The sequence below is a fragment of the Salmo salar genome, chromosome 06 (assembly GCF_965601325.2).
Source record: "Salmo salar chromosome 06, fSalSal1, whole genome shotgun sequence".
NCBI classification, from domain to species: Eukaryota; Metazoa; Chordata; class Actinopteri; order Salmoniformes; family Salmonidae; genus Salmo; species Salmo salar.
Window position 1 is genome coordinate 39,419,432 of NC_138296.1, and position 23,541 is coordinate 39,442,972.

The 23,541-nt window shown below is 45.7% G+C and overlaps 1 protein-coding gene across 4 annotated transcripts in view; it reads right to left on the reverse strand.

The window, feature by feature from the left end:
• The window catches only part of LOC106607178 (protein TANC2), a 149,290-nt gene that overhangs the window by 54,651 nt on the left and 71,098 nt on the right, over window positions 1-23,541 (reverse strand). For all 4 annotated transcript variants that reach the window (XM_045720468.2, XM_082976563.1, XM_082976564.1 and 1 more), the window contains exon 4: window positions 2,810-2,992. In XM_045720468.2, coding sequence (XP_045576424.2) covers window positions 2,810-2,992 — 183 coding nt within the window. The remainder of the gene's footprint in view (window positions 1-2,809; window positions 2,993-23,541) is intronic.

Sequence of the window (23,541 nt, forward strand, 5' to 3'; positions counted from 1 at the left end):
ACCAGAGCATATTGGACACGCATGAGAGAATAAAGCTAGATTTGATACGGACGCATGGGAAGTAGTTTGAGATAATACGCTTTGAGAATATGACTAGGCTATTTTATGTTTGTCAAACACAGATGGATACACAGAAAGCCGTAGACAGATAAACAGACCTTGAAAACATGGCAAAATGAAACCCCTAACAATGGCTAGGGCACAACTGCTCCATCTACAATGCATCCAATACAAAGTGGTGCTCAGCCTTAATATAGGCTAAACTGAAGACAATGATCCTAACAAGACCATTTCAAAACATTCCAAACGTCAAACAATCCCTATAGATAAAGGATAGTATATGTACAACAAAACGACATGAACAAATACATACCAGATGAAATGAATGATCTCTGTGACTGAGCTATCAGGTCACATACTGTATGTTTATTAAATAATCAAATATACATTACTCAGCAGAGAAAGCCTTCCATGCCATAACAATCCTAAAACAGTCCATATCAGTTATCACGCAGGCAGCAACCATTTCACACACACTCCCACTACGCTCACACTAGCAGACGAGTGGGAAAAGTTTACATGCAACACACAATACCACACAATTGTATATTATTTTTTATGTTTATTTAACTAGACAAATCAGTTATGAATTTGTTCTTATTTACAATGACAGCCTACCCCTGCCAAACCCTAACCTGGTCGATGCTGGCCCAATTGTGCACCGACCAATGGGACTCCAAATCACGGCCGGTTGTGATACACCCTGGAATCGGACCAGGGTCTGTAGTGACACCTCTAGCACTGAGATGCAGTGCCTAAGACCGCTGTGCCACTCAGGAGCCCCCATGACGTTTACAAAACATCATTGAAAACAAGTCATTGTAAAGAGGGAGAGTGTTTGTTGGGGAAAGCCCAACAGAAACAACAGTTTGGAGTGGAACAATGAGTGTTGATAAGGGGTCAGGAAAACATTGAGATGTTGGGTGCCTGCCAATACCTGGTGGATTCAGAAGAAGCAGAACAGGGGGAGAGAAGAGAGAGCTAGAGAGAGAATGTTGAAATTAAAGACATATATACTGTATATTAATATTCAAATCTGTGTCCTGGTCCCCTTCCTCCAAATACACGTCACACCCTTCTTTGACATTCTCACACATTTGTTTGTGACCTCTATGAGCATGGTGAAAACCCTGACCAGTCACTTCATAAGGTGGACAATTAAGAGGGCTTGCAACATTCCCACCACATAATGATCCACCGGCTGTCTTGCCCTCTCTGAGGATGGATGGAAGGAGGAAAAGGGAGAGTGATAAAGAAAAAAGGGAAAACCCAGACTAGTACACCCTGGTGGCCTGAACAGAGAACTACACTGTGAGCTCCATCTTATCTTGGTGGAGAAGCTGTATTGAAAATAACTATCCAATTAGAGCCTTTCATCTTCACAAGCCTGTTGTGGTCCTCGCCTGTTTTGATGGCCAGCTTGTGAAATGGTGGCCTGTTGCCATCTATGGGGCAGATTTCAGAGAGACGCCTTGTTATGTTATCTGGGCCAGACAGTGTCGAGAAGCGATGTCACAGTCGGCTTACCAGCCTCTTTAACAGCCACAGCTTCCCGCTGAGATGTAACATTATGCATTTCCCACAATGCACCCTGAACTAAATCGGGGGTGGGGTAAGTGATGTAGGGTTATGGGGGCTAAAAAGGAAGATGGGCCAACTCCACCCTCATTACATTGAACGCTTATTTGTGAGAAGGATGGAGGATTTGACATGGATAACTTCTGGGCTTCTTGAAAGCCTCTTAACTATGACATTGCAGGGAGATGAATAATACTGAGGAAAACTAGTTCGGACAAACAAGAACTAACAAGAGCTTCTCATGGAAATCCCTCACTTGAAATACCTGCACATGAAATACCAAGACATTGCTGCTATAATAATAATAATAATAATATGTACTTTTATAGTGCTTTTCCAGGACCAAATATGCCAGTCTCTGTCACACACTTTTCCACCTTTCAGTCATATTGCGATGCACCCTGCTATCTATAGACAAATACTCCCATGCCACACATTCACATGACATGCCATCAAAACCTCTCTCTCTCCCTCTCTCGCACACACACACACTTCATTTTGTCATACACACCATCACTTATCCACTCCTATCCCCATCACACACTCTCTCTCTCATCTCCCTCGGAATTACACACAGCTGCTCCCCTGGCATTAAGTTTACCCCAGTGGAATGGTAAAGCAGAGGGGGGGCTCAGCGAGGGGGCCGAGGGGGTGACAGGTCCTCATTCACCCAGTGGGCCCTATCTCAGTACCATAATGAGGAGTCAGCAGGGAGGCACAACCAGCCTTATGAGGACAGGCGTCATATTGTATTGTGGGGACAATTCTCAGATAATATGAAAGTGTTGGTTGTGATATAAGCAGAGCAGCCCTCTGTGAATCTAATTGGTTCATCTTCAAAGGGGTCAGGAGCCACAGTGTGCTACTTGGATAGGATGAACTGTCCAGAAATGTAATTCAGTTCATTGTGACATGTCTGATCCTGAGACCCTGAATAGAGTTCAAATGGAGTTAGAATCAAGTGGGAGATGTCGTCAGCGTTAAGCAACCATCTTCTCACCTTCAATACCAAATCTACATGCAACAGGCACAAAACAAGGCTCCTTGATACTTCTCGCTTTGTCCACGCAGTAGTACTGAACTAAGGACAGCATTACGTTTGTTTATGCCAAACCTCCCCTAGTGAGTCTACAGACCAAAACTGAACTAGGACCAGTGGTTGAGTAACTACCTGGGAGCCTCTTGGTGGGCTGCAGTCTCATGTTGAGGGCCTGGTGGGAGAGTAGGGGGGAGGAGGGCAGCGAGCGTGACACGCCCTCCATGATACGGATGTGCTGCATGCCCTCGGTCACCGGGAGAGGAGGCCCCCCGTAGTCGCCCTCAAACAGCCCGTCACCCTCTGTGGAGCTGCCGCCTGGGAAGGAGAGAGAGGGGTGTCATGTAGTCATGTATACTACATTCACACACAGCGACAGAATTTGTCATTTGACATCAACTACTGTTCACAAGAGACCTAAAACCAACACACTGACATATTACATTATCACCACTCACAATATAGTGCAGGCACACACACACACACACACACACACATCGCTCGCTGACACATTTCATTAACAGCACCCTCAGTATCATCTCCGCCGTGTCAACACCTCCAGTTTTAGACACAGTTCAGGCTGCAGTTTCACCATACACGCTGGCAAACCTCTGCAACTGTCATCCTAGTGTTAACAGATGGGTCCATTTTGTTTCTTTCCCAGACAAGCACCTGCCTGTTGTCTGGTAGTGAAACAGCAGGCTAATTAGGATAGGGTAGGATAGCACAGCCACTAGGGATGCTGGAATGTCATCCTACCACATATTAAAGTGACAGAAAATGTCAGCTGGAACATTCAATAACTCTGACTGTGCCAGTTATCCAAATATAGCAGAAACTGATGATCAGTAAAAATGTATCCAATTGATCAAGAATAAAAAGGCAAAGACTGAACGTGGCATTACTCCATCTTCCCTCTCCTTTCTACAGCACACTAGACGTTTCCCCTGGCAACAACAGGTAGCCTAGTGGAAAGGTCGCTGGTTCAAATCCCCGAGCCGGCAAGGTGGAAAACTCTGCTGTTCTGCCCTTGAGCAAGACAGTTAACCCCCCCAACAAGAAATGCTCCCAGGCACCGATGACGTGGATTAAGGCAGCCCCCCCCGCACCGCTCTGATTCAGAGGGGTTGGGTTAAATGCGGAACACACAACTCGGTTGAATGCATTCAGTTGCGTAACTGACTCGGTACCCCATTTCCCTCATGTGACTGGACAGAATTAACATGAATAATGTCAGGGATCACAGTACTCTTCAGTCAAGAAGCACCTGATTGTCACCTGATATGGTGGCAGGCACCTCAGACGGGGACACTGAAGATGACACCAAGTGACAATGGCTGATGACACCAGCAGCAGTGTGTCACACTGGAAACCCATGTGACACAGCACAAGGCCACACTAATGAACATGTATTAGTAGACAGGGAAAGGTGGGTAGCAAGGTGAAAACAGGCTGTCACAGACAATTCTATACACAGAGGAACAGCAGTTTGATTGGAAGACACACACACACCACGCTTGGATTATGTTTTAGCAATTTGCATCTGTTGATGTTTTAATTGTGTGTGATGTGACTAAGTGTGTGTTCACCCGTGTGTCTGTGTTCGACTGTGCTAGATGTCTTTTCAGACTGTATGAGTCATCCTGTGTACAGCATCAACAACCTGCCACTCCCTTCCCAGCATTCTTAATGCCTTTCACCTTCTCAATCTACGTCTGGATCTGTGCCTATTGGCTAACTCTAATCTAACCACTTCTATATCACTAGGAGGAGCGGCTATGGTGAGGAGGGCTGAGAGAAAGGGGGTAGGGATGGTGTTAGGGGGGGTGAAATGCCATTCTGGGCGTTTCAATTCACAGCCAATTAAACTGGTAATGTTATTACTGTGCTGCTGTAACGAGATACGCCACTAGCAGAGATCTCTATCCCTGATGATCTATAATGGACACCCTGATATATATAAATGAGAGAGAGAGCGAGAGAATGTGTGTGTTGGTGTATCTGATACATGTTGATGTGAATAGTTCTAGGTATGTTGGTGTGTGTCTGGATGTGACCTGACTGGTCTACACAGACTAAACAAGGCCATGTGTAGGTAGTCCTGCTGCTCAGTGTTTTCTATTGCTGCAGACAGACATAGTACGGCAGAGTGAGACTGCTGCTCAGTCTGTTCATCAGAGTAGCTCTTGCTGTCTGAGGCGGAAGTGAAGGTCTCCATTTCCAGGTAAAAGTTATTCTCTCTGCTTAATGGCACACTGTAGGCATGCTAGCAATACTGTATCATCGTATACACACACAAACACACACAACAGGCCTCCTGTCATGTGTCCCCACCTAGCCCTCTGGCCCCTGAAAGACAGTATATCAGTCCCTGTGCCCGAGGCCTGAGGCAGAGGAGGGGGAATAAGATACGGATGATGCTGCTGCGCCCTTCAATGTCACGAAAGGTAATCTGCCAGCCAGGGGAATTTGCAGTGCTGCAAAAGTGTAATAAAGAGCATAGCTTTAACCTTATGGGAGCCAAGTGTATCTTACTGGTATGTAACAGCAATGACTGTCTCTCTAGGGTGATGGAGTTAAAGGTATGGAGATATCACACAGATATGGGCGATGACTGTATGTACACTACACTATGCTGAATGTCCATGTTGACAGCACTACATAACCACCAGATAAATTGATACAATAGGCCACACCATCACAGAGATACAATGAGTTCAACAAGTTATTTTCTTTGAGATCGTACTGTAGATTATGAGCAAAGTGAGCCATGTGTCTGGAATGCACAGTGAACAGGGGAGGTTTGGTCCAGACACTTAGTATTGCATTTCTAGTGACAGAGATTAGAGTTAATATGACCCTGAGGGAGAGAGGGAGAAAGAGAGGGGGACAGAAAGAGAAAGAGAGAGAACGAAAACTGTCTTAGTGTTTGAGCTCCGGTTGCACTCCTCCGGTTATGAAACAGTAGATGGAAAGGAAGGGAGGATGAGAGGGAGAGGAAGAGAGGAAATTGTGCCCGTCATGTTCTGTTATTTAAGGCTGCTACTACTGTAGATCTCTTCAGTACATCTGCATGGGAAGGTAAAGTAAAAGGGACCACACACACACACGTGCATCAGATGGCGTCAGACAGGAAGCTGGCCTGTTGTGTTGAGCTCGTCTTCCGAATGGCTCGGCCTCCAAACAACAGATGGACGGATGGCCAGTTACACAAGAGGGAGGGCCATGTGGTGTGTGTGTGAGAGTGACTGACGTGAGAGAGCGAGATATTGAAAGAGATGGAGACTACAATTTCCACCACATGCCCACGTCCGCAATTAATATAATCGCTCTTTAACTTTACTGTGGAGGTAAAATGTCACACCCTTTGCTCCACATGAAAATGCCTTCTGGAGCTTCTCTCACAATGTGTAGGAAGAGCCTTAACCACCCGAACGGATGAATGCAGAGACATGACAGGAAATGCATCCCGTCACTAAATTACTTCAGAGTCTCAGGCAGGCAGCTCTAAGCCTGGGAGAGCAGGAGGGAGCAGACTAATCACCAGTGAGAACTACCATGAGGGAAGGAGGTAAAAAGTGGCACCGGAGCAGAACCGCAACCGACTGAAGGAATTCATACGCTGCTTTGATCAATAACCCACCACACCAATGGCAAAGGATGGCAGCGGAAAATCAGATTTGTGGTATGACAGAGTGTTAAAACACTAGCTGTGACTGAGGTGTTTTCTGTCCCCTCAGGGAGATCAAAGGGACTCTAGAGTGGTGTGGCAGGAGAGCTTTCCCCCTAACGAATGGTCCAGGATCAGCTATATTATAATGTCCCTAATGGTTAGGGGTAAGATTTGAGGTTGTTTTATCTGATCCTAACTAGATAAGTGATTATGGGAAAACATTTACTTTGGGTGAATTTTAAAAGGGTGACAGTGGAAAGGACGTTCAGTCACCCTGACAAAACACATACTGTACTGAACAGTGGTCACAGTTCGGAAGCAGTCAAAAAAACGAGACAAAGGACAGCAAAGAGTGAGCAGTTGAAAGCGGGGGAAAGGAGGCTAGTTTGTTAGTGTTTGTTCATGCATTTGATCATTTGGTTGCCTGTTTGTGTTGTGTAGCCTAAGCATTACCACACATTTCCTCTTTTAGTATTGGTTTTGTCAGATTAATTTATGTGCATTAGAATTAGGACTAGCTGACCTCTGTGTAATAGCATGAGGAAGACTACCAAGGCCCATAATGCACTGTTCTCCACACACACACACTTTATGTTGAAATGTAAAGACAATTTGACGTAATATTTTTTCACCATTAAACATACTATTTTCCCTAAACTAACCCTAACCTGAATCCCCAAAACCCTTTCCCTTAAGCTTAACATAGCATTTGAACAAATTCAGGACCTGACTTTTTTTTAAATTAGTTTTTCTACCTTTTCAGGACATTAAGGTGAAGTGTTAGGACATTGCGGTCCTGACACACACACACACACACACACACACACACACACACACAATGCCCTGAAAACAATGACTTCACAGGATGGGGGAGTAGTGATAGAGAGCGGCAGAGATCTCAATTTATGTACAGTGTGTAAAGAGACTGCTCACCTAATGAAAAATCACCCCACTAAAATCTGAGTACCGATTTGCCTAGTGTCCTTGAGTCTGAAATGGAGCGCAGGACAGGGGTTACAGCATCATCCCACATCGTTCAACTCTCCCTCTCTCTGCTCCATTACCAAAGCACGGGGAGAGCAGAATTGTGAGGCAGAGGAGGACAGAGAAAGAGAGAATGAGGGAGAAAGTAAAGATGAAGAAAATAAAGAAACATTGATCCTATAATTTTTTTTAACCTAAACCTCACAGTTTAACAAATATTTCCCTGTTGTCTATGGACAAGTTAAATAAATTATCTAGGCTAATTACCTACAATATGGGTTGACTGGAAAAGTTCCATACAAATGTCTCCTGTAGATTTGATTATATCATGTCCAGCATGTTGAAAAGCAATTGTTCTAGTACATTACCTCCCCCCCACGCAAAACCCAGCAGCTTGGGTCCTAAGCCCAAAGCATGGCCTTAACTTGCTCTGTGTGGCACTGCCCAAAGTCCCATTTCATGGGAACAACCACCCCAACACCAGCTGGGATGATGGGGGGGGCTATCATGCTAACATCATAGTATAACACCATGGCATGCTAATGATAGCATGCTAACACCGTAGCCAACAGTAGGACCACAGAGAGCTATTGGCAGAAAGTGGAATGCCATACGGTGCTCTGGCATAAAGCCACGTCCATGACGCAACTCTCCCTAGTCACACACACGGCGCAGAGGGGGCGGTTACGACAGCTGCTTGTGTCATGGGAACACATGTTCCATCCTGTGTTGTCATGTAGCCTTCCCTAAAGGCTGTTGCCTATAACCAACCGACGTGCCTGGGAGCACTACCCTATGGCAGCCTTTCCCACATGGTGGATCCCAACCAATAACACTGGGATGCAGCTTACGACTGGACTGTGGCAGGAAGAATTGTTTGGTAACACTATTTTTCAGCTGGCACCTAGTAGTTTATTTACACACTTATAGTGGGGTATCAATGGTTACTTTCTGGCACTTCGAATAATTCAACATGCCTGGTGCCTCTTCACATCATTTAGGCTAGCTTAATATTCAGAGACATTCTCTAGTTCTCTCCACTGTCTGGTGAGACACACCACATGGATCAATATGAGAGCGGCCCTGACATCCACGAAGCGGACACTTTACAGTGACGAGGTGTTCACTCACACTCTTAATTAGGCAATAAAGGGGCTCTGGGCCCTGTGGAAGCCTTATGTATGATGTATTTACAAGACAGGTGGGATTCAATAACTGTAAATGTGATACTAGTAAACTGCAGGAAGTCTCTATTTGAAATGGGTGAACCGAACATTTGAATGAATTCCTCTAAGAAATGTCCAATACCGGCAGTAACCATCGTGTCTGAAAGCAGTCATTAATAGGCATGTAAAATTAAAATGATTTAGAACTTGTAATAAATGCATGTACTAGTCATAGCACGAGTATGCAAGACAATCTATTCGAATAACTCCCCCCTTCCACACGGAACCCCACTAACCCACAGACGGAAACGCACGAGGTGGCTAAAAACAGACCTCCCTCCCATCTTCCACCAGCTTGCTACCTATGGCCCGGCTAGCTGTCTGAATCTCACTGGACCCTTTGATCACTCGGCTAAGCATGCCTCTCCTTAATGTCAATATGCCTTCTCCATTGCTGTTCTGGTTAGTGTTTATTGGCTTATTTCACTGTAGAGCCTCTAGCCCTGCTCATTATACCTTATCCAACCTCTCAGTTCCTCCACCCACACATGCTATGACATCTTCTGGTTTCAATGATGTTTCTAGAGACAATATCTCTCTCATAATCACTAAATGCCTAGGTTTACCTCCTCTGTACTCACATCCCACCATACCTTTGTCTGTACATTATACCTTGAAGCTATTTTATCGCCCCCAGAAACCTGCTCCTTTTTCTCTCTATTCTGGACGTCACAGACGACCAATTCTTATAGCTTTTAGCCGTACCCTCATACTTATTCTTCTCTGCTCCTCTGGGGATGTAGAGGTGAATCCAGGCCCTGCAGTGCCTGGCTCCACTCCTACTCCCCAGGCGCTCTCTTTTGATGACTTCTGTAACCGTAATAACCTTGGTTTCATGCATGTTAACATTAGAAGCCTCCTCCCTAAGTTTGTTTTATTCACTGCTTTAGCACACTCTGCCAACCCGGATGTCCTAGCTGTGTCTGAATCTTGGCTTAGGAAGTCCACCAAAAACTCTGAAATCTTCATCCCTAACTACAACGTCTTCAGACAAGATAGAACGACCAAAGGGGGCGGTGTTGCAATCTACTGCAGAGATAGCCTGCAGAGTTCTGTCCTGCTATCCAGGTCTGTACCCAAACAATTTGAACTTCTACTTTTAAAAATCCACCTCTCCAAAAACAAGTCTCTCACCGTTGCCGCCTGCTATAGACCCCCCTCGGCCCCTAGTTGTGCTCTGGACACCATATGTGAACTGATTGCCCCCCATCTATCTTCAGAGCTCGTGCTACTAGGTGACCTAAACTGGGACATGCTTAACACCCCAGCCATCCTACAATCCAAGCTTGATGCCCTCAATCTCACACAAATTATTAATGAACCCACCAGGTACAACCCCAAAGCCGCAAACACTGGCACCCTCATAGATATCATCCTAACCAACGTGCCCTCTAAATACACCTCTGCTGTTTTCAACCAAGATCTCAGCGATCACTGCCTCATTGCCTGCACCCGTAATGGGTCAGCGGTCAAACGACCTCCACTCATCACTGTCAAACGCTCCCTGAAACATTTCAACGAGCAAGCCTTTCTATTCGACCTGGCCCTGGTATCCTGGAAGGATATTGACCTCATCCCGTCAGTAGAGGATGCCTGGTTATTTTTTTTAAATGCCTTCCTCTCCATCTTAAATAAGCATGCCCCTTTCAAGAAATTTAGAACCAGGAACAGATATAGCCCTTGGTTCTCCCCAGACCTGACTGCCCTTAACCAACACAAAAATATCCTGTGGCGTTCTGCATTAGCATCGAACTGCCCCCGCGATATGCAACTTTTTACGTAAGTTAGAAACCAATACACACAGGCAGTTAGAAACGCCAACGCTAGCTTTTTCAAACAGAAATTCGCTTCGTGCAACTCCAACTCTAAAAAGTTCTGGGACATTGTAAAGTCCATGGAGAATAAGAACACCTCCTCCCAACTGCCCACTGCACTGAGGATAGGAAACTCTGTCACCACCGATAAGCCCACTATAATTGAGAATTTCAATAAGCATTTTTCTACGGCTGGCCATGCTTTCCACCTAACTACCCCTACTGCATTCAACAGCACTGCACCCCCCACAGCTACTCGCCCAAGCCTCCCCCATTCTCCTTCTCCCAAATCCATTCAGCTGATGTTCTGAAAGAGCTGCAAAATCTGGACCCCTACAAATCAGCTGGGCTTGACAATCTGGACCCTTTCTTTCTAAAATTATCTGCCGAAATTATTGCAACCCCTATTACTAGCCTGTTTAACCTCTCTTTCGTGTCGTCTGAGATTCCCATAGATTGGAAAGCAGCTGCTGTCATCCCCCTCTTCAAAGGAGGCGACACTCTTGACCCAAATTGCTACAGACCTATATCCATCCTACCCTGCCTTTCTAAGGTCTTCGAAAGCCAAGTCAACAAACAGATTACCGACCATTTCGAATCCCACCGCACCCTCTCCGCTATGCAATCTGGTTTCAGAGCTGGTCATGGGTGCACCTCAGCCACGCTCAAGGTCCTAAACGACATCGTAACCGCCATCGATAAGAAACAATACTGTGCTGCCGTATTCATTGACCTGGCCAAAGCTTTTGACTCTGTTAATCACCACATCCTCATCGGCAGACTCAGTAGCCTTGGTTTCTCAAACGATTGCGTCGCCTGGTTCACCAACTACTTCTCTGACAGAGTTCAGTGTGTCAAATCGGAGGGCCTACTGTCTGGACCTCTGGCAGTCTCTATGGTGGTACCACAGGGTTCAATTCTTGGGCCAAATCTTTTCTCTGTATACATAAATGATGTCGCTCTTGCTGCTGGTGAATCTCTGATCCACCTCTACGCAGACGACACCATTCTGTACACTTCTGGCCCTTCTTTGGACACTGTGTTAACAACCCTCCAGACAAGCTTCAATGCCATTCAACTCTCCTTCCGTGGTCTCCAACTGCTCCTAAACACAAGTAAAACTAAATGCATGCTCTTCAACCGATCGCTGCCTGCACCTGCCCGCCTGTCCAGCATCACTTCTCTGGACGGTTCTAACTTAGAATTTGTGGACAACTACAAATACCTAGGTGTCTGGTTAGACTGTAAACTCTCCTTCCAGACTCACATCAATCATCTCCAATCCAAAGTGAAATCTCGAATTGGCTTCCTATTTCGCAACAAAGCATCCTTCACTCATGCTGCCAAACATACCCTCGTAAAACTGACCATCCTACCAATCCTCGACTTCGGCGATGTCATTTACAAAATAGCTTCCAATACCCTACTCAACAAGCTGGATGCAGTCTATCACAGTGCCATCCGTTTTGTCACCAAAGCCCCATATACTACCCACCACTGCGACCTGTACGCTCTCGTTGGCTGGCCTTCGCTTCATAATCGTCGCCAAACACATTGGCTCCAGGTCATCTACAAGACCCTGCTAGGTAAAGTCCCCCCTTATCTCCGCTCACTGGTCACCATGGCAGCACCCACCTGTAGCACGCGCTCCAGCAGGTATATCTCTCTGGTCACCCCTAAAGCCAACTCCTCCTTTGGTCGTCTCTCCTTCCAGTTCTCTGCTGCCAATGACTGGAACGAACTACAAAAATCTCTGAAACTGGAAACACTTACCTCCCTCACTAGCTTTAAGCACCAGCTGTCAGAGCAGCTCACAGATCACTGCACCTGTACATAGCCCATCTATAATTTAGCCCAAACTACTACCTCTTCCCCTACTGTATTTATTTATTTAATTTATTTTGCTCCTTTGCACCATATTATTTATATTTTATCTCTGAACTTTCTTCAAACTACAAATCTACCATTCCAGTGTTTTTCTTGCTATACTTTATTTACTTTGCCACCATGGCATTTTTTTGCCTTTACCTCCCTTATCTCACATCATTTGCTCACATTGTATATAGTCTTATTTTTTATTTTTTTTCTACTGCATCATTGATTGTATGTTGTTTTACTCCATGTGTAACTCTGTGTTTTTGTATGTTGTCGAACTGCTTTGCTTTATCTTGGCCAGGTCGCAATTGTAAATGAGAACTTGTTCTCAACTTGCCTACCTGGTTAAATAAAGGTGAAAAAAATAATTATGTGGACTGACGAATTATACTCTGAAGTAGGGGTTTACACTTAATGTATCCAAAATGCACATTTGGAGTGAACCTATACCTATTTGAACAGGGCCAGAGACCCCTGATGAAGACAAATGTCTGCTCTGACCTTGGTCTACTCTGAGCTGAAGGTGACCAGCTGTGTTCCTCCAGTTCCATATCAATCCAATCATTTTTCACATGTTTCGTAAACAGTGAAATGCTTACTTACGGGTCCTTTTCCAACAATGCAGAGTTAAAGATGAAAAAATATACGAGGAATAAATACACAGTGACTAACGAATAATAATGACGAGTAAAAGTAACATGGCTATATACAGGGAGAACCACTACCGAGTAGATGTGCAGTGGTACGAGGTAATTGAGGCAGCCATGTACTGTACATATAGGTAGGGGTCAAGTGACTAGGCAACAGGATAGATAAGACAGTAGCAGTAGCGTGTGCGGCGTCAGTATGCGGCGTGTGCGGCGTCAGTATGCGGCGTGTGCGGCGTCAGTATGCGGCGTGTGCGGCGTCAGTATGCGGCGTGTGCGGCGTCAGTATGCGGCGTGTGCGGCGTCAGTATGCGGCGTGTGCGGGCGTACAGTATGCGGCGTGTGCGGGCGTACAGTATGCGGCGTGTGCGGGCGTACAGTATGCGGCGTGTGCGGGCGTACAGTATGCGGCGTGTGCGGGCGTACAGTATGCGGCGTGTGCGGGCGTACAGTATGCGGCGTGTGCGGGCGTACAGTATGCAGCGTGTGCGGGCGTACAGTATGCAGGTGTGTGCGGGCGTACAGTATGCAGGTGTGTGCGGGCGTACAGTATGCAGGTGTGTGCGGGCGTACAGTATGCAGGTGTGTGCGGGCGTACAGTATGCAGGTGTGTTGGGGTGTGTATGTGTGTGTTGGGGTGTCAGTGTAAGTACTGTATGTGTGAGTGTGTGTCTAGAGTCAGTGCAAGAGAGTTTGTGCTAAAAAGGGTCAATGCAGGGAGTCATTTGATTATAGCTATCTAGCGGTCTTGTTAGCAGTCCCTCTGAGTGGGACACGGAGGCGATAGACCAGACTTATAGGGCCTGGAGTTTATCCTAGCCGAGGGTTAGCTAGAGGTACCGTACTATAACTTTACTTGCCAGGCTTATTTTGTTACTACAAATACTAATTATTTTTCTCTCTAAATAGATTTATACATGGGGGAAACAAGACCTGAGGTACCATAACTAAACATACAATTCCCATCATCTGTTGTTTTCTCTTTGCTGTGGGGAATATTTGCCTGCTTGTTTAGAGCATGTGAGGAGGTAAGTGTTCCACATGGTTCCAGATGTTAAAGCCTTGTACAGCCTAGCAGCCATTATAAACACGCACTTCCAGTTGCGATGTGTGATGTGCTAAGGGATGCTAGTTAAGGTTTGTGTGTGTGTTTCTGGCCTGGAGAAAGAAGCAATGCTTGGGCGTAGTCTTGTGCTGTTGAATAATTCAGCGTTCTGGCTGGTCAAGGGAAGGGCTGTGTGTGCGTGCGTGCGTGTTTCTGGGCTGTGTGTGAGCGAGAGCATGAGGGAGTGGGTTAGCCAGCGAGAGGAGGAGAAAATAGAGGAGAGAAGACGAGATAAGACCCCGGGCTGTGAGCCACCACTCCTCCACTCCTGTTTTCTATCGGTTCTGTTTTGTTCCTCCTCTCTGTCCGTCAGTCTCTCATCAAGTGCTCCACACTGGGCTCTCTCGCTCTCTCCAAACAAAGCATGCTAAAGTTCATCTGGTGGCGTCTGCTACAAGCCTGGCTTCGCTAGCAGATCACTGTTTTTCCCACTTCAATGAAAACGACAAGGTTATAATAGGGCCCAGAGGTTTTCCCAACGACCTGACCTGTTCCTAAAGATTCACTGAGAGGGAAGTAACCAGACATTCAGTTTAAATCAAAGGCATCTGCTAGCAACAGGCTAAAGCTAATGGCAGAGGTGTAGACGATGGCATCATGCAGTGTCATAAGATGATTGCCTCAATGGACACTACAACATGTTGTTGGGAGTATCGATGAAACCATGGCTTAATGACAGGGGGAGCAATCCTGTGCTTCAAAGGATGACATTGGGAGACATTTGAGCTTCATAGAGCTTCATGAGCCTGTATTGCTGTAAACAGGGGTGGTAAGTAGCTGATGAATGTTGTGAGAGGCTGTGTGGATCCACAGTGTGTGCTGCCTGCTGTGCTCAGCGGCAGGCGTTGCATGATAAAGCCCATAAATCCAGCAGCGTCAGCATAATTCACTGAGGGGAGGAGAAGGAAAAGAGGGGAAGAAAAGGAGGAGAAGCGAGTCACAGTGACCTTGCGTACCATGATGTTATATATATATATATATATATATAGAGTTAGCGGGACCCTAGAGAAACAATATGAGAACATTAAAGCAAAGTTGTGACAACATTATTATACAGATGATATGGGACATGGACACAGTATCAGAAGATAACTCCTCACAAAACCCAGACATAATATACTCTATGGGCATTTCAAAGTTCCAGAGTGGGATTTCTGCTAGTTCTGAAGTATGGCCCATTTAATACAGAGAAATTGGCACAGTTGGCAAGGTAACCAATCCAGCCCTCCTCTTACTTCTATCATTGCACATCCAGTAAATCACCAGCAGAATCAATTGTCATATTCACTCTGTTGGTAATGCTTACCTATTGGATCCTAACTCTAAAAGTAGGAGAGATCCCACTCTGGAACTTTGAAATGCCAATAGAATATATTATGTTCAACAATATATAGCAATCAAATGTTAAAATCAAAATACTACTCATATGACACCAATGTTTGCTTTGTAGCACCTAGAGATGAAAAACTACGGAGTCTGGGTAAGGTCTTAATGTCATAAATGTGTCAACTTTGATAAATGTCTCAATTATGTCAAATATATACTACCATTCAAAAGTTTTGGGTCACTTCGAAATGTCCTTGTTTCCATAAAAACGTATATGAAATGAGTTGCAAAATGAATAGGAAATATAGTCAAGACGTTGACAAGGTTATAAATAATGATTTTTAATTGAAATAATAATTGTGTCCAACAAACTTTGCTTTCGCCAAAAGAATCCTCCAGTTGCAGCAATTACAGCCTTGCAGACCTTTGAGGTAATCTGAAGAGATTTCACCCCATGCTTCCTGAAGTACCTCCCACAAGTTGGATTGGCTTGTTGGGCACTTCATATGTACCATACAGTCAAGCTGCTCCCACAACAGCTCAATAGGGTTGAGATCCGGTGACTGCTGGCCACTCCATTATAGACAGAATACCAGCTGACTGCTTCTTCCCTAAATAGTTATTCCATAGTTTGGAGCTGTGCTTTGGGTCATTTTCCTGTCGTAGGAGGAAATTGGCTTCAACTAAGAGCCGTCCACAGGGTACGGCATGGCGATGCAAAATGGAGTGATAGCCTTCCTTCTTCAAGATCCCTTTTACCCTGTACAAATCCCCCATTTTACTACCACCACCAAAGCCCCCCAGACCGTCACATTGCCTCCACCATGCTTGACAGATGGCGTCAAGCACTCCTCAGCATCTTTTCATTTCTGCGTCTCACGAATGTTCTTCTTTGTGATCCAAACACCTCAAACTTAGATTTGTCTGTCCATAACACTTTTTTCCAATCTTCCTCTGTCCAGTGTCTGTTCTTTTGCCCATCGTAATCTTTTCTTTTTATTGGCCAGTCTGAGATGAGGCTTTTTCTTTGCAACTCTGCCTAGAAGGCCAGCATCCCGGAGTCGCCTCTTCACGGTTGACGTTGAGACTAGTGTTATTGTGGGTACTATTTAATGAAGCTGCCAGTTGAGGACTCGTGAGGCGCCTGTTTCTCAAACTAGACACTAATGTACATGTCCTCTTGCTCAGTTGTGCACCGGGGCCTCCCACTACTCTTTCTATTCTGGTTAGAGCAAGTTTGCGCTGTTCTGTGAAGGGAGTAGTACACAGCGATGTATGAGCTCTTCAGTTTCTTTCCAAATTCTTGCATGGAATAGCGTTCATTTCTCAGAACAAGAATAGACTGACGAGTTTCAGAAGAAAGTAATGTTTCTGTCCATTTTGAGCCTATAATCAAACCCACAAATGCTGATGCTCCAGATACTCAACTAGTCTAAAGGTCAGTTTCATTGCTTCTTTAAATCAGTACAACAGTTTTCAGCTGTGCTAACAATTGCAAAAGGGTTTTCTAATGATCAATTAGCCTTTTAAAATTATAAACTTGTATTAGCTAACACACCGTGGCATTGGAACACAGGAGTGATGGTTGCTGATAAATGGGCTCTGTATGCCTATGTAGATATTCCATAAAAAAAATCAGCAGTTTCCAGCTACAATAGTCATTTACAACATTAACATTGTCTACACTGTATTTCTGATCAATTTGATGTTATTTTAAATGGACAAAAAAAATAGCTTTTCTTTCAAAAGGACATTTCTAGGACATTTCAAGGACATTTCTAAGTGACCCCAAACTTTTGAACGGTAGTGTATGTCCTCAAGCTTTCCTCCAAAGCACTATTCTATGGCTTACACTTCATGAAAATCCACCAAATCATGGTCTTTTTTTGTCTGGGTTTTGTGAGGAATCACTCAGAAATGTTGTGGGAGTGCAAGCGCAAGAACAGTTTGGGAATGTAATGTTTCTGCTGAGCCACTGTACTGTGTGGTGGGCACTTATCTAACAAGCCGCCCCCAGCAAACACTCAACCATGCCCACCTTCACCAGCCACCCACTATACTCATTACCCACATACTCTACACACTCATACTGGGCTATGGATTGGCCAGAAGAGAACAATACCATTAGCTGTATTTTCTCTCTGGGTGGTTAATGATGTGAGGATTTTAAAGCAAGTCATTTCCTCTCTATTCAGAAGCCATCAGTGCTTCCCTGCTGCTAGGCATTAGAGCAGAGTTAAAGCAGAATAAGAAGAGCAGCAGAGAAACTTCACAGGCAGAGCAACCTGTTTTTATTTTTCTCTCCCTGCAACTCCCTGCCTCTCGAGAACCCAGAGTGGGCGAGAGATACTGACAGTGGAGGGATGGGTGTGTGTTTAGAGGGGAGAGGCAGAAAATGTGTGAGAATGAGTGTGGGACTGTGCATGGGAGGGTGAGGGGTGTGTGTGAGTGATAAATAATGCATGTTGGTGGGATGAGTGTGTGTACGTGATTGGATGCGTGTGAGACAGTAATTGTATACCTTCCTAATATTGAGTTGCACCCTCCCCTTTTGCCCTCAGAACAGCCTCAATTTGTCGGGGCATGGACTCTACAAGGTGTCGAAAGCGTTCCATAGGGATGCTGGCCCATGTTGGCTCAAATGCTTCCCACAGTTGTGTCAAGTTGGCTGGACGTCTTTTGAGTGATGGACCATTCTTGATACACACAGGAAACTGTTGAGCGTGAAAAACACAGCAGTGTTGTAGTTCTCGACACAAACCAGTGTGCCTGGCACCTACTACCATACCCTGTTCAAAAGCACTTCAATATTTTGTCTTGCCCATTCACTCTCTGAATGGCACACATGCACAATCTATGTCTCAATTGTCTCAAGGCTTAAAAATCATTTTTTAACCTGTCTCCTCCAAATGACATCAATAAGGGATCATAGCTTTGACCTAGATTCACCTGGTCAGTCTATGCCATTGAAAGAGCAGGTCTATGCCATTGAAAGAGCTCCTGAAGATAAAGGCAGAGCACACAGACGCGTTACACACACACACAGACGCGTTACACACACACACAGACGCGTTACACACACACACAGACGCGTTACACACACACAGACGCGTTACACACACACAGACGCGTTACACACACTCATACACATACTGAGTATACAAAACATTAAGTTTTGTATACTCAGTATGTGTATGCGTAACGCGGGAGTGTGCGTAACGCGGGAGTGTGCGTAACGCGGGAGTGTGCGTAACGCGGGAGTGTGCGTAACGCGGGAGTGTGCTCTGCCTTTATCTTCAGGAGCTCTGTGCTGCTAGGGAGAGGAGGAAACGGCTACTTCACATCATTAGGCTGCCCGTGCTTGCGACTCGCCAGAGAGAGAGAAATCATACATGCAGCTCACATAACTCTGTGTGAGAGACGTTCCATGTTCTACACACCCCAGCCCTTCCTCGCCCATAACCTGTCACACCAGAGAGAGAGGGGGAGCTGGGCTGGAGAGAGAAAACCAGAGCAGTACATGAGGCAGAATCAGAAACCGAGAGAGAAGCATTTCATAGCATAGAACCACACTGAAAAGATCAGAACTGGCAGTCATCCTGATTGACATCCAGTGGGCAGTGCTAGACTAGCTAGCTAGTACTCAGAGGTGTGTGCATCACAGAGCAGCTAAAGGACAGTCATCCCAGCAGTCTCAGCAGTAAACACGTACTTCTCTGAACCCGACCACAATTACCTGTCCCTTCTCTATGGCCCCTAGACTCCCACCACCCCTAGATCCCACCCTTCTATGCAAGTACCCTAGCCAGGTAAAGCTTGAGTCAGTCTCACCTCAGTTAGTAGAAAAGGTCTGCGTCTCCAGCTAGTAAAATCCTGTACCATGGTAAACTACTTGAAGGACGTGGCATAGAGATATGGCAATAGAGGCACACAAATTATGAAGAATAAAAAAGGAGAGGGAAGAGGAGTAAAAGAGAGAGAGATGGAGAGCTGTAGACAGAGAGTGAGCTCTGCAGTGTTGAAAGCAAGTGCCAGGTATTGGCGCACGCGCAGGAACACACACAAGGACAGACACACAGGAACAGGCAGGCGGGCGAACTCGTCCTCCCCCTCCTCCTCCTTCCCTCTCCCACGCGATAGCGGCAAGTTAGCTCGCTCTACCTCTTCCCTCCCTCAGACACAGAAAACACTCGGAAGCTCTAAAAAGGCACACTGACTGCAATGTCCTCCTTGAACAACCACATAAAAGCATCAGTCACAAAACACAGAAATCCTAATAATTGTAGAGACAATAGTACAGACACATACTTGATCCATGCATCCTTATGTAAACCCACTCCGATACATAGATAGACCCACCCACACAGGCATAATCAAATAAACATGATTATTCACAAAACAACTCGTCACATCAGAGGGAACGGTGTTTGTGAACACAACCTTCAATCCAAGTGAGGGCACATTCAGAATAGCCGTGAATAGGAATATAGTTCTACTGAACTACAGAGTGGTAGTAGGTTAAAAAAATATATTTCCGGGTATCCAGAGGTGTTGAGATGAAATGCTATTTTAAAATGGGAAGCCTTTCCTTCCTCTCCAGGTCACTCTTCCTCTGAACTAGAGAGGCTGTTTCTGTACAGGCACAATGGTGATGAACACACACAGAGTATGTCTGCTGTGAACCTTATACATTGAATGGGAGTATAAATGACAGTTCCCTTGCTTACAAAGTTTGTGCATGTGTGCATGCGTGCGTCTCTTTGATTATGTGTGTGTGTGTGTGTGTGTGTGTGTGTGTGTGTGTGTGTGTGTGTGTGTGTGATAACATGTGTTTTAGCATGTGTACGTGCACAAAGTGAATATGGATCGCATACGTATCCCTCTAAACTCCAAGAAGAGTTCCATCCGATGATCTGAGGTGACACTTTCCCACGGGGCTGAATTCCAAAGAGGACAGGTTCACACACACAAGCTGATGGTGGAGCTTTATAGTGCTGTAAACAACCCTATAAACCTGCAATGCATCAACACCACACCAAGACGCTACTTGTGGAGTCTGGCCATGCGTAACCTACTGAAAACTATAGGCATCCTACCAGACCACATGATTACAATGGTATGTAGTCGGCATCAGAGTCAATAGTACAACAGCAAAGTAAACTGCCTAGCAAAAGGACTTAATCCTCCTAATCAGATCCTAGATCTGTGGTTAAGGGCAACTTCTACCTTTACCAATAGAGAAGGGGAATAACACTTTTACAACAGCAGCTTGTCTGGTCTCCACCTACTGAAGCATCTACTATACAAGTTTGTATCACTTACACATAAATCATGGAGACAGATCTGAATCATCTACTACACAAGTGTGAATCACCTATCCATGAATCATGGAGACAGATCTGAATCATCTACTACACAAGTGTGAATCACCTATACACGAATCATGGAGACAGATCTGAATCATCTACTACACAAGTGTGAATCACCTCTACACAAATCATGGAGCCAGATCTGAATGATCTAGTACACAAGTGTGAATCACCTCTATATGAATCATGGAGACAGATCTGAAACAAATCTACAGGGGTACCATTTGGTCAATTTTCGCTAGGGCTTAAGACCCCTTTGCTACTGGCTGGGTGTGAGGAGGTTAGGGTTGATGACATTGATAAACCAGTGAGCTAAGCGAGACTGGGGCAGATCGTCTGCAGCCTCGGAGCCACGTGACACTGCGTAAAGCCTCGACTGGGGAAAGAAAAGAAGGAGAGATTAGGTCTCTAATGACTGTATCAGTCACTTGGAGGGCTGGGTGTAACATCAGTCACACACTGGGCCTTCTGGTGCAAAGTTCCATGCCAGAGTCTAGTGTCTGTTACTACTGAACTGAGTTTAGACTGGTTTAGAAGGGGAGACTCCTGGTGCAGGCTCTTTGGTGCAAGATTGTACCAGGGTGGAGACTGCCCAGAGAGGGCATTGTTAGCAGGGGAATAGGCTGTACTAAGTCCTCCCATGTTATGTAGCTGGCACTGACTTTCATGAAACCCATTCTTTTACAATATAGTTTCCCTCTGTTGTAGACTGACTGCAGTGAGCAGTACACTCCTATGTCCTCTCCTGTAGCTTGTTCCTTTGGGGATTTGAGCGAGCTATGTGCTATGATGACCTGCCAAGTTACATAAGGTGATCCCTGTGATGAAGCAACACCTGGTGTTTGAGAAGCATTCAGCTCCTATAATCCCCACACTCCTCTATGTTGTCACTCATCATTCCAAGGGATCTAAAGGTTCTACACATAAAGGTGGAAGGAAGGGTACCACAGAGAGATACTGATGTGATGGATGGGAGATGAGGAAGAGTAGTGAGGTTGTCTTACTGCTGAGCCCCTCTAAGTGTTGCAGGCAGCGCCTGACCGGCACAGTAGCCCCCATCTTCCTGGCCTCGCTCCAGGGATGCTTTCTTTCCACAGGCAGCAGGGACTCTGGGGGAGGGGGGGGGGGGGGGGGGGAGGGGTAGAGCTGGGGAGGTAGAGAGGGCTAGTGGGAGGTAGGAGGGATAGAGGAATGTAGGTGGGGGGCCAGCCGTTCCGCCAGATGAATGGAACCTGTCTGGATGGGCGTCCACCCAGGATCTGGGCAGTGGGCCAGAGCCTGTCAGCGGGCATGGGCAGTGAGACGGAGAGAGAGAACCATGGAGAGAAGCAGATCAGGGAGGTGGAGAGGGAGAAGGGGAAGGAGGAGTGTGGACTGATAAGAGTGAGGTAAATAAACGCATTAGCGCCAGAGATTTGGTAGAACAAAAAAATAAAATGCGTCCAAAAGTCTTACTACAGCCTCTGTTGGGCAAACACGAGGACACTGAATTACAAAAATCAACTCCATTAGCACAATCATTTAGAGGAGGGTACGTCTTTGGATCAAATATAATGCGTTTGATTCAGACAATGTTAACATGGTGCACCTCAGAACAGAAACCATTAGTAGAGCTGCATATCTTGGTTGTAAATCATACCTGACAAGCTGCCGGCTTCAGCACCATCATTCCCACAAGCGCTATTTAAAGAGAAACTAAATTCTGCGGAAAATAACCTCATCACCAAACGGGAAGTAATGAATGAACATGATGGGGATGATGGGCGGGGACAGCCTGCCTAGTAACTAAGGTCCACAGCTGCCGTGAAAATCTCTAATTTTGTCGATGTGCACAGCTTCCTTACATAACGCGTGGCTCTGCGCCTGATTGGTCTCGGTTGCATGAGCCTCTAAATTTGATTGGATTTCATTGACGCTGCTGACAAAAAAGCTTGCAATTAGCAGGCGGTGCTGGGACAGGCACAACGGTCTTGGCTGGCAATGACAGTCATCAGAGCCATTGAGCGGCGTTAGCCAGCAAACTCAGATTGCTGCAGCTGACACACACATCCCCTGGTCCCTTTCCATCAATCTGCTTTCAAGGCTGCATCCATACAAGCTGCTTAGCCATAGCACACCGAGTGTCCCAGTTCTGCAGTCGTATGCTGCATTTTGGAGAGGAATCAGCATCCACCAGAATGTGTATATAGTGGTATATAGTGGGTGACTGAACCCCTTCTGAAGGGGTAGGTGAGGCAGTTACTCTTGGGGAAAAATTGTCTGACTCTTAACTTTAACACTGAGCTCTACAGCAGTGTAGAAATAACCATTGAATACAGAACTGCCTTGGCTTGTTCCAGGAAACCCCACGGATCTGCCTTACAATCTACACGTGTTATGACATGTCCTAAATGTTTACCGCAGTCTGTGCAGGGTTGAGAGATTATGTTTTTTTCTCGCTCTGCACACGATATCGCACCATGTTGCAGTTGGCTGTCGCTAACGTCAGCTTTGATTCTTATCCAAGAGGTTGAGGAATCTGGAGGCTAGTAACCATCAATCCCAAGGTGACATCATGTGTTTTCCAGTGTGGTGAGATCATTCATGTTTACTTGGCAAGTTGCTGGTTGCTTGGATTTAATTTATGCCTAACATATGCTGAGGATATCGAAAGGTTGCTGGATCGAATCACCGAGCAGACAAGGTAAAAAAATCTGTCAATCTTCCCCTGAGCAAGGCAGTTAACCCACTGTTCCCTGGGCGCCGATGACGTGGATGTCGATTAAGGTAGCCCCTTGCACCTGTCTGATTCAGAGGGGTTGGGTTAAATGCAAAAGACATATCTGTTGAATGCATTCAGTTGTACAAC